Below are 12,473 nucleotides of genomic sequence, written 5' to 3'. Positions count from 1 at the left end.
ATTTGAATTGTCCTAGACCATTCCTCTAAGTAGAAGATGATGGAAGATCAACTCTAATTTGTGGCTGGCTTCCTAGCAGTCTCTTTACTTCACCGTATCTGGGAGCCAGAAGTACTCACATTTGATAACTCAAAAGGCAGAACCATCAGTCAAGGGCAAGTTGGTTTATTTTTGTTCACGGGTGTCCCTCTATATTCCAAAACAAAGTGAAGGTGAGGAGAGGAAGTGTGGAAAAGATAATGGCTTTCAGATTTCCACAGCAGCTTTTGCCTGGACCACTTTTCATCATTTAGTGGTGGGGTTTCACTTTCTAATACACAGAGCACCCAGGCCTTTCCCACAGCTAAGATTTTGGGAAAGAAGCAGCGCCATATATAATCTAGTGCTCAAGACTGGCACATGGAATAAAGCTGTGATTCAACCTTGCCACCTGAAATTGTATGACCCAACTGTCCAACAAATAAACCTTTGAATAGGAGACCTGCAAAGTGATGCAAGAGGCAATGATGAATAAAGGGGAAGCACACTTCCTTTGGATGGGCTTGACCCAGTCCCCTGCCACGGGAAGCGCCTGTCAGATGATTCTGGTCTTACTTTCTTTCAGTTAAGATATAGAAGTGAGGTTCTGACTGCTTGTCACCAAACTGCCTCAGGCTCTTTGGCAAAGGTAGCGAATGTTAGCTCTGGTGTCCTGGACCATTTCCATCCTGGAGAATTATATTTGGCCTGGGTGTGGATTAAATTCAGCTGTAAGAGCTCAAACTCTTGGGTCACAACCTGCTACTTTGGGAGTTGTTTTTTTTTTCCTCTTTGCCTCCCTTCTTTCTTTTTTTAATTTAAAGTAGTCTTAGGTAAATCACAAAATCTGTCTGCCTTCATTTATATATCTGTGAAATAAGAGATTGCCTTCAGATTTATGCAAGCTTCTTACTTTATTGTGAAACACTGAAAATGGGGGGGGGGGGGAATGCCACTTAAGTACTTAGAATTAATAGTACTTTTCTGTAACTCCAGATGGATAGGGTGTCCTTCACTTTTCACCCTGATATGGGCTTGCTATGAAACTGTTCAAATATGCTCCATTTCCCCTCTTCATTTCAGAGATGGATGAAATATTTCTTCTGAGCACTGAATATAGGGTATGATCTCAGAGCTCCCTGTGCCAGCAGAATCAGCCTGGAACTCAGCCAGAAGTTCTTCGTGATTAAAGGTGCCATCTGAGCACACAATATTTTTTTAAAAGCCTTAAAAAATGGAAACATACTTTTATTATTTTTTTTAAGGTCACTAGCTTTAACACAAGGACTGACCTTAGCCTTTGGAGAAGGATCACTGACCTCAGACCCCCTTTTTCCCCCTCTCTCATCATCTTCCCTTGACCACTTGTCTTGTGATAAGGCCAAATCCATGCAGCTAAATAAACTTAATAAATGGTATTCCAAGAAAACTCTACAAATTATCAGTTGCAGATTTCAGGACCCCCTCCCCCTTACCCCCAGCCACATGCCTTGTAAGTCAGGGATTATATCAAGTTTTGACGGAAAAAGTTTGCCTTTACAACATAAAAAGAGCAATACTAGGGATCTTCTAGAAAGACAGCTCACCTGGGAATTGATAGCCATCTCTTGAGATAGCAGTGTCGAAAATCATGATTTTCCATTTTTTCAGAACGGTCTTCCTTTTACTTGGCATTTGCAATTTTTTACCTCTCCTCTACATCTTTCTTACAACTTGAAAAGCCAAGATAGAGTTAATCATATCAGCCCAAGGCACTGAGAAGTTATGACATGAGATGAATGAGTGGTCTTCATAGAAATGGCATTCCTCCAGATGCTGCTAAATTCCTGGGCACTGTTTGAGGGCTTCCTCAGACCCATCAGCACATGATGTAGCTCTTCTCTGCCTCACTCTCCGCACTTTGGGTCCTCCTTCAGCTTTAGGGGTCACAAAAAAAGCAGGTCTCTCTCTGTAGCCTAACATGCTCCCCTCTTTTTGGTGTCTTCCCTTCCAGCAACCCAGGGGCTACCTGGACTGTATGTATGCCACTGCTGCAAACTTCCTCTCCGTCAAGGCAACAGCTCTCAGCTCGGCTCTCACCAGGAGAGAGAGAGAGCAAATGAGATCCAAATGACAGGAACAATAAATAGTCCAGGCTGTTTCACGAGGGCAGGGCACAAACAGGGCAGGCAGCTGGTGAGTTCTGTTGCCTCGTTTAATCTCCATCACCCTGAGGAAGAGGGTTATATTTTTATTCTCGTTTTACAGATGAGGAAATTGAGACCCAGAGCAGTAAGGGGACTTGTTCAAAGTCACGCAGCCACTTAGTAGCAGAGCCAGGATTAGAGCCCCAGGTCCAGACAGCAAGTTCAGTGCCTTTCCCACTACACCACACAGCTTCCCCTACCCCTTCATTCACTTAGCAAATGCTTATTGATGTTTCCAAACACTGGAGATCCAAGTATGAATAAGACAGTGTCTAACACTGAGTCCAGAGCCCATAGAGGAGGAGCCAACAAAAGAATAAATAATTACAGGCATGTGATAAATGCTATAGTATAGAAATTGACAGAGTGTTGTGTGAGCCCCAAGGACAGTGATGATCTCTGCCCACATGCAGGTGAGTAAAGGCTTCCTTGAGGCGGTGACATTTGGGCTGCCCCAAACTTGTTGCACCTATTTTAAACATGTGGTCTCTTTACTTCTCGGTTTCTCTAATCCATGTGACTAGCTCCAAGTCTGAAAAAATTTTGTTGAAAGCTGACCCAAAGATCAGGTCACCAAAGAGTTCCCCATCACCTTTAGTGGTCTGCAACAGCTTCCTCATAATCTCCCTCCCTTGCCTCCTCCGGTCCATACTCTACAGAGTGATGACTCTAAATAAAAAATCTGAGCATGTCACTCCCTTGCATAAACCCTCCAGTAATTCCTTGTGCCTTCAGGACAAGTCTTCAGTTTTAAGTCTCTTAGCCTGGCATTCAAGGCTTTGATGATCTAGGCCCTGCCTACCTCTCCAGTCTGATCTCACACAGGTCTGCCTGTCACTCCTAAGACTAGCTATACTGAAGTACTGCAGTTTTCAGAACAGTAGAGAATGTCTCCTTCATGCAACGCTCTCCACTATAAAGTAGCAAACACCCTTCCACTTGTGTGCATCTGATCTCGAAGACTATGCTCATGCAGCCCTCTGCACAGCCCTTGGCGCACCATATTTAAAGTGTCTGTTTCCAGATCTGTCCCTCCCCGACTACTCTTGGAGTTCCTCATGGGTGGAGAGTGTGTCCTCAAAACATAGATGCCCAGCATCAGGCCTGGCACACAGTGCATAGCCAGTGAATGTTCTTTGAGTGAATAAACAAAAGTCCTAAAAGAAACCTAACTCTCCAAGAAGGTTCTGGGGCAGTCTAAGTTCAGGTTACCCTGATAATCCTTTGTGAAAGTCCTCAGCTGATTTCCATTTATTTAAAAGGACAACAAGAGGGGCCAGCCTAGTGGCACTGTGGATAAGTTCAAACACTCCACTTTGGCTGCCTGGGGTTCACCAGTTCAAATCCCAGGTGTGGACCTACACACAGCTTGTTAAGCCACGCTATGGCAGACACATATAAAGTAGAAGAAGATGGGCATAGATGTTAGCTCAGGACCAATCTTCCTCAGCAAAAAGAAGAGGATTGGCAGCAGATCTTAGCTCAGGGCTAATCTTCCTCAAAAAATAACAAGAAAAAAAATATTAAAAAACTGTATAGTTTTTGGTTACAGACTGCAAGAGGCAGACACTGACTCTTCTCTCCTGCTGGCTGTCTCTAGGGTCTTCCCCACAGACGCTCAGTTCCACTGCCCTTTTATTTTATCAGCTGTGAATTGTTTGCAAAATCCCAAGCAGCCTGTAGGAAATTCAGGAAAACTCAGCAGCAAGAAGAGAAGCTGGTTTCATTTTCCAGCCCAGCTCATTTCTGAAATGTAACACCATATAGGGCTTTAAAGTATGCTTACTTCCTGTGGTCATTATTTCAATAGTTTGGAACAATTTGTAGTCCATGCCTCCTTTCTGAAACGTACGATATTTGCCCTGTAATTCCACAGGTCTAAATCTAAAAACTGTCTTACATCTTTCATTGTTAGAAGGCAAAATTAGTCCAGTTTCTGTATTGGACAATTTTGGTTAAAAAATAAAAATAAAAAAGCTAATAGCATTTTTCTTTTCTTCTATAAACAATAAAAGCACAAGCATCCTTTAGAAATATTTTATAAAATCTATGTATTAAAACTAAGGGGCTCCTGCAGCTTCCCCAGACAGCTCTGCAGGAGCATTATCTTTGAAATCTTAGAAAATGATGCAACCTCTAGGGCTTGAAGATCACCATTTGAGTAGAAAAAGTACAGGCATGGAATGTAAAAGGTCTGGTCATTTATTTCCTCAGCTGTGAGAATGTGATTAAAAAATGACACACCCACAGTGACATTCTTTTAATTCAAGGTAGAGACTACCTTGTGTTCCACTCATCTTATGCTTCTTGCAAAGAAGGCATTCAATTAAAATCAAATCAAATCAGAGAAGATCACTATTGTTCTCCAAACTTCATTCAGGATCCTATTTCTCCCCTCTGTGTACCAATGTATGATATTCTAGGTTATGTAATGTTAGAGCTAAGGAAAGGCACTTAAGGTACTGGAAGCATATGTTCAATATATTTTCCAATTGTAAACAAAAAAATGTAATTGGTCATCACATATATCAAATACGTAATATGATAGTTGCATTTAAAGTAAATTTATTAAATGTTAAAGGTAGAAGGGAAGAATAGTCCAAAATGACAAGCTCTTTCAGTTCAATTCAACTGAGCCCCTTCCATGGTCTAGATCTTGTGCTGAGCGCTCAGGAAGACACTATTTCTGTCCCACCATCTAGTAAGGGAGACTCATGTAAACAAGCAATAACAGTTTCACTGACCCCTGTGCTTTTAAACTGGCTCACGCTCCCTGAGGCCATAAGCTCAGGGCAAGATAGCAGCCTTCCTTCACCCTCTCCATCTTTCCTCTCCAACAGCTTCTCTGTTTTTTAGCCTCCTCCTGACCTCATTGACTGCTGAGTTTTGACCTCACACTCCTCACTGATTCTGTTCGTGCAGCATTGACTTCTGGCTGTGTTCCCTAACCACAACTCAAATTTGTCCCTTGTCTTCTTTTGCAGGACAGTGGAGGAATCTAGCCCAGTCTCCTACCCTGACAAAAGGCCTTGTCATCAGTGTTTCTCCTGAGTTCTCCCAGGACCCTGCAAATAAGAAACAGACAATACTATACCCATGAACTTCCTCTCTGAAATCTCAACTCAGATAGATGACTCTCTCTGACCTTCCCCCACCTCCTTTTTTTTTTTTTTTTGCTAAGCATAGACATTGGGGAAAAATGATCACCATCTAATACTACTGTAGTGAGCTGAATAGTGTCCCCCCAAAAATATGTATCCAAGTCCTAACCCCTCAGAAGCTATGAATGTGACCTTATTTGGAAAAAGGGTCTTTGCAGATATAAAGATCTTGAGACGAGATCGTCCTGGATTGAGGATGGACCCTAGAGTCAATGACAGGTGTCCTTATAGAGAGAAGCAGAGGAAGATATGAGACAGAGACACACAGGGGAAGGCAATGTGAAAGACAGAGGAAGAGACTGGAGCGATGCATCTACAAGCCAAGGGATACGAAGAACTGCCTACGACCCCCAGAAGCTGGGAGAGAAGCACGGAACAGGTTCTCCCTCAGAGCCTCCGGAAAGAGCTGACCCTGCCAACACCTTGATCTTGGACTTCTAGCCTCCAAAACTGTGAGAGAACAAATTTCTGTTCTTTTCAGCCACCCAGTTTGTGTTAATTCGTTATGGCAGCCCCAGGAAATTAATACATCCACCATAATTTGATTTTTAAGCCATCTTAATATCAAGATGTAGAGAGAACATAATTTCAAAATAAAGGGACGACCTTCCCAAGAAATGACTGTGCTCAAACTGATGAAACTTTGTTACAGACTAGCTCCAGTACTAGGAGCCACAGGCCTAATTCCCAGGTGGATCTTTTTAACCATTTTCTCCCAATGCCTTCAACCATGTCTCCTTCCTGTCCTTCCAAAAAAGTTCCCCTGGCAGAGCCAAATCCCAGACCAAAACAAGAGTCCTCCTTCTGCCCTTACACTCAAGCAACTGGGCTTAGGTAAAGAAAAAGCAAGTTGACCAACTTCACTCTGGACTGGTCTCTGGTCATAACTGAGATTCCTTTTGCTTATCCTGGATCTGCTTCCTCTGACATTCCAGACCTTCACCGCTCCTCTCAAATGACTACCCTCCACCCTCAGATTAGTAAATGTGACCTCACCTTTTACTTCATGGAGACAAACAGGCATAATGCTGCCCTCCTTACATCCCCTCCAGAGCCTATGAACTTGTATCCATCCCTGCTTCCTTGCCTTCCTCTCTGAGGAAGCACATCATTCCTCTAGTTGAAAGCCTACCACCCCTTTTGACCTCTGGATGGCACCGTCTTCAGCCTCCTAAAGCACCAGTCCTACCCCATTTCCCGTCTATTCAAATGCCTACTGGATGCCCCCAAACCATCTCAAAATCATCATATCTACACTAGTTGCTTTTCTAGTTAGATGGCAGCGCCAGATGGAAAAGTGTTGACAAAGAGAATATCACGTGCAAAGGCCCAGAGGAGAGTATGTGTCTCTTGGGGACACTGAAAATAGTGCAGGCTGGTCTAAGATTGAAGGAGGTGGAGGATGGTGAGGGATGCAGCTGCAGGATGAACATGAAAAGCCTTGCAAACCAATATAAGGAATGTGTACTGGATGCTAAAAGCAATAGGGGCAGATTTGCCTTTGAGAATCATCACAGATTGCAGAGTGAATTGAAGGGGCAAACCCAGAAGACATTTAAAGACAAACAAAACATTGTTGAAACAATATAGGCAAAGGATAGAGAGCCCTGTGTAGATTTGAGAGATGTTTAGGAGGTAGAAAAGGCCACGCTTGGTGAGTGATTAGGTCACCAGCACATCCTCACCCTGAAACACAGCTCACTGCAAAATGAGATTACAACCTTTCTGGTTGAGAATCTTTCTCTTTATTGGTAGTATTTTCCTCCTCTGCTTCTCTGGGTGATTCACTGACTTCCAGGACCTCACTGAGTGGATTAACCAACCCTAAGAGCACTGTTAATGGGTTAAGGCCTGAGGACGTGAGTGGATTAATGACCCAGGCAGCTTGGTCAATCATCCCACTGTAGTTGACACCTTTTAATACCTGTGCCCAGTTCACCATCACATTCCTCTTCTCAATTTGTACATGACCTTGCCCCTGGCCACAGTTGATGACACACAGGTTGAGTCAAAGTTTCTTTCACAAATGTTTGGAAATATTACCCAAAATAAAAACTGGTTTCTCCAGAAGTTTGGACCTGTAGCATGGAATCTCTGGAGCTGGCTGTGGCCCCTGTCCACCATGAGAGCTGAGTTGCAAAGGAAGCTGGTGTTCAGAAAGCCAAAGAAGGATGGAGGTAGTGCTCTGAAAGGAGCCAGGATAAAGAATGGAAAGGACACGTGCACTAGTGAATTTCTTGAGTCTATAGCCTCCTAACGCCCAGCTTTATCCCTGTTCTAAGGCCAGGCCCACCCTTAACATTTGCAGGCCCAGGGCAATAATATAAGTGGAGGCCCACATACCATATGTCAAAATACTTAAAAGTTATAAATCAAACAAACTGTTAAATAAAATATATTCAGTCTTCCTATTTGCCAAATATACCTACATGCAAACCTGGAAGACTAGGTTCAAATTTAGAATTCATGGATCCTTAGAGTTCTGGCAGAACACCGTGGTGGGGGGAGAGCTGACCCCCATCTCTTCCAACCCCTGGCCTCATCCTGCACTGTGAAGGGGAACTTTGTGCACATGTCCCAGCCTCTTCCAGCCATCCCCCTACAAACAGCTGTCCCTTGACCATCCCTTGGGTCTAAAGATACTGACATTGACTATCCTGCCTGTCCTAAGAGGAACAGATCCAGGGAAAAGGCCACTGGTGCAGGTCCTGGGAACAGGCTTGGGGCCATTTGGGCAAAGAATTCCAAGAGCATGGTCTAGAAGAGGGAAGCAAGGGCTCTGAGTTAATAACTTCCCTTGGCTCCCCTGGTTTCTCATCTCATAAGAAGAGATGGACTCAGGGCCCTCTAGGCCCTGTCCTGGGCCCCCCTTTCTCAAGTCTGATAGGGGCTGCTTATATGAATTCCTCGTTTATTTAAGGAGGCTCCAACTAGATTCTGTTGCTTGCAACCATGCATCCTAACTAAGGCCTCTGTCTTTTCCCTCTGAACCACTGTTCAATCAATCTCTCTCTGTTCCCCACAGGGCCTGCAATAGTACCTGGGAGAGGGCTTCCTCATGAATCCTAAAGCCTATCATGTGGGCGAAAAGAAGGGAGCTTTCTCATGGGTTCCTCCATCAGCGGTAAATTATTTTGGTCAATCATGTGACTTTCCTCTCCCACTTTTGAGCTGTATGTTATATCTCCAATTAGCTATTTTGAGCTTAATGGGCAACCTCAAATCCTCAAATCCCCAAAATAACATTTTATTTCATTCTTGTTTCTTCTGGTACCATACTCAATACAATATCAGAGTTTATGGGCCCTCCTGCCTCCCATCTGATTTGGGAGTCCTCCATGTTGGGAAGGGGGTTCAAATAGTAGGCAGCCAAAAATGTCAAATATTCTGTACAACCCCATTAATCAGGTCTTGATGCCATTTCCCTTGGAGGATGCTCTGGTCCTCTCCCATGGGAAGCTTTGAGTGTTTTCTTTGCGGACAACCTACACACGCATACACTTGGCTTGGGTCCTCCTAATCACTCTTCTCTCCAAGTGTATACTCACAGTTAGGATAGTAGTGACCTGCCCTGGACCACACAGTCAAATGCCACCATGAGCATGGTATCCAAGGCTTCCTGCTAAACCTGCCTCAGAGCCTGACTCTCAGTGGCCTGTGAATACAGCTGATGAAGACAAACCATCAGTGTGTTCACAGACCTATAGTAGCCCGTTGCCAAAAGCAACCAGCCTAGCACTGGGAAACATATGGACAAGTGAGATGTGGTCTAGCACCAGGCACACTTGCTCTTTCTTTCTTTTTTTTTTTTTTTTAGGATTGGCACCTGAGCTAACAACTGCTACCAATCTTCTTTTTCTTCTTCTTCTTCTTCTACCCAAAGCCCCCCAGTACATAGTTGTATATTCTAGTTGTCGGTCCTTCTGGTTGTGTGATGTGGGATGCCACCTCAGCATGGCTTGATGAGCAGTGCCATGTCCGCACCCAGGATCCGAACTTGTGAAATCCCCGGCCGCCGATGTGGAGCACATGAATTTAACCACTCAGCCATGGGGCCAGCCCCACACCTGCTGTTTCTTACCTGTGACTTCCCACTTTTGATCCAGGAACTCTGTTTCTTGTTAGTGTTGCACCTCACTATCAGACAGACTTGAGCTAACAAAAACTACAGACTTTCTCTCTTCATTTTTCTAACATAGTACCTACCCTGATGCCCTCAAAATTGACATCAGTGTGGGTCAGCAATTGCTAGGACAAGCCTGAACTGAGTAGCTCAGCAAAGTTATCAAGGCCTTGAATTCCCAAAAGGGATCAGGTGAGTGAGAGAGTTGACTTCTTTCTGGATTTTTTTTTTAGATTGGCACCTGAGCTAACAACTGTTGCCAATATTTTTTTTTTCTGCTTTTTCTCCCCAAATCCCTCAAGTATATAGTTGTATATTTTTTTTAATTGTGGGTCCTTCTAGCTGTGGCATGTAGGATGCCGCCTCAACATGGCCTGATGAGCGGTGCCATGTCAGCGCCCAGGATCCTAACCGGTGAAACCCCTGGGCCGCCGAAGCGGAGTGCGCGAACTTAACCACTCAGCCATGGGGCCAGCCCCCTCTTTCTGGATTTTTAAGCTGACTTCTGACTTGGTGCTCTGGGTCTGTCCTGATAACACTAAGTTAGAACACAAAAGACTTTTGCAATCCTGAAAGAGTGTTTCATAAATATAAATATTATAAATGTTCCTAGTTCTCCCTAACTGATGAGGTAGGACTAGTTGTTAATAATGGAGATCTTCTCATGGCCTGTTTTCACCCCCTGTGTGATATTACATGTCATCGCCTTTTACTGAGATCAAGCAAAATTACTCAAGTTGTTAAGTTTCCCATATGGTCTAGTGTCACTATAGTGTTAGCATGACTTTTTAAGTTGTAAGTGACAGAAAACTAGCTTAAGCCAAATAAAAAGGGAGTCTCACTTGACACACACTTAAGTAGAGGTGCTCGAACAATATTAGCAGGAACTAGACTCGTTCTCAGTTCTCCTTTCCTCTCACGCTTCCCCAGGTGATGACAAGGATAGCCTCCAGCAGCTCCAGAACTACATTCCACCCACTCTGCAACTCCATCTAGAAGAGTGCAAGTTTCTCCACCTAGTTGCAGAAAAATTCTGGGGGTTGAGTCTCATTGGCCTAGTTTGGGACATATGCTCACCCCTGAACCAATCGCTGAGTCCAGTTAGATGGAATATTTTAACTGGACAGACGTAGGTTCTGTGGCACCCTTGGAAGCAGAGTCTGAGGTCAGCTGTACTCAAGCTCCATAGATTGAGGATTGGGGAAGGACAGTTTCTCAAAGAAAATCTGAGCAGGCAAAAAACATGTTCACTACTCTTGAAGAGCCATTGCTCGTGCTTTTCCAAGGTTTTGGAGAATTTATATATATATAATGAATATATAAATATTATATATAAATGACTAAGGAAACACTTCCAGAAAAATTTAAATGATCAATCACTTTCTCCAGTAACCTCAGAACAGTACCAGGGGTTCCCGAAGCCCCTATCCCTTTATGTCAGTAGACCTACACAAGACAAATAAAATCTACCCTGTTTATGTCCTCTGCAGTCATGGGGATTTTATAGTCCCTGCTCTGACATCCACTGCTGGAAACAACTGACTCCATAGGAAGTAGCTAAGCCATCCTGTATAAGGAACACAGTGTGCTGGACTATTTTGGTCTATTCAGAGCCAGGAAATCCACACAAACCCAGATCTTACCTGATTTTTTTTCTTTACCATCACAAAAGCGAATCCATGGAATATGGAACCCAGAGATGATTCAGTTAATCAGTAGGTCTTTAAGGCGATCTAAAAAATCACAGACTTCCTGCACTACATTCTGAAGGGTCTGGGTTTCAAACTTTAAGCTTGTGCTGCTCACCCGAAGCCCAGTCACTCCCCATTCTTGGAGAGAGAAAACTATTCCTGGTTTGGTCCTTCCATGACACCTTTTCTTTCCACCTTTTTTTTTTTATTTTAAGATTGGCACCTCAGCTAACATCTGTTGCCAATCTTTGGGGGTTTTTTTTGGTTTTTTCTTCTTCTCCCCAGAGCTCCCCAGTACCTAGTTATAAATTCTAGTTGTAGGTCCCTCTGGTTGTGCTATGTGGGACGCTGCCTCAGCATGGCCTGATGAGCGGTGCCATGTCCGCGCCCAGGATCCCTACCGGCAAAACCCTGGGCCACCAAAGCAGAGCTCACAAACTTAACCACCTGGCTATGCTGCCAGCCCCTCTTTCCATCTTTTTAATTTGGAGAATCCTCTAAATTAAAGCTTTGAGGTAGAGGACCCAGGATGGAAGCAGAGAGGATGGAAATTTGGGGCTCTTCTTTGTCTTGTTTTTCCTGTGGCTTCCACACCTGGATGAGGATAGAAGGTCCAGATGCTCTGCCCCTGCATGCTTCCAGTAAACAATGCAGAGTCTAAACTTGATCCTTACTGATATACCTACTTCTGGACACTGCCAGGGTCCAACATACAAGCACAGATTTTTCACCTCTTCCCTCATCTCCACAAGTCCTGTAGGAAACTCAAGCCTCACAATCAATACTAAAACCACATCTGACCCATTCTATTTTTGTCATGGAGGGTGGGTTGGGTGCTTGCTTCTTGTGAAGTCACCATCAAGAAGCACTTAGGACTTCCTAGAATTCTCCCTCCATAAGACAAAAATGGGATCTTTCCCTGATTGAGGCCTCCTCTTGTGAGGGTTGAACACGGCTCAAACTCCACTCTTCGCTTCCTCTTTTCCTGATGCTCTTCAACTTTAGGAATACTATAGCTGGGATTTCTTCTTGGCCAGCAAGTTCCTCACTCTCAACTTCCTCCAGTGTTCTGCCTTTTAGGGGCTCAGAAGTGTCCGCCCTCATACCTCTTTCCCTAAACCTATAGGGCCATCATTAGGGCTTTCATCTGTCCCATGAAGTCCTCATGTATAGTAGGACTCATGAGTCCTTGCTGGGTACCTACAATCACCTCAAGTGATTGAGTTTTCTTTATTCCATGACTTGAGCTGCTTCCCTTCCTCCTTTTCCCATGTTAGTTTCAACAACTGGAAGA

At 44.0% G+C, this 12,473-nt stretch overlaps 1 protein-coding gene across 1 annotated transcript in view; it reads right to left on the bottom strand.

The window, feature by feature from the left end:
* Positions 1-2,114, bottom strand: part of PIK3R3 (phosphoinositide-3-kinase regulatory subunit 3) — a 108,577-nt gene extending 106,463 nt beyond the window's left edge. The window contains exon 1 of the mRNA XM_070510009.1: positions 1,605-2,114. Coding sequence (XP_070366110.1) covers positions 1,605-1,692 — 88 coding nt within the window. The 5' untranslated portion in view covers positions 1,693-2,114. The remainder of the gene's footprint in view (positions 1-1,604) is intronic.
* Between the last annotated feature and the right edge of the window lie 10,359 nt (positions 2,115-12,473).

This window comes from Equus asinus, chromosome 5, assembly GCF_041296235.1.
Source record: "Equus asinus isolate D_3611 breed Donkey chromosome 5, EquAss-T2T_v2, whole genome shotgun sequence".
Lineage (NCBI taxonomy): Eukaryota > Metazoa > Chordata > Mammalia > Perissodactyla > Equidae > Equus > Equus asinus.
The sequence above is the reverse complement of the archived record's forward strand: the minus strand, read 5'-3'. Positions and strand labels throughout refer to the sequence as shown.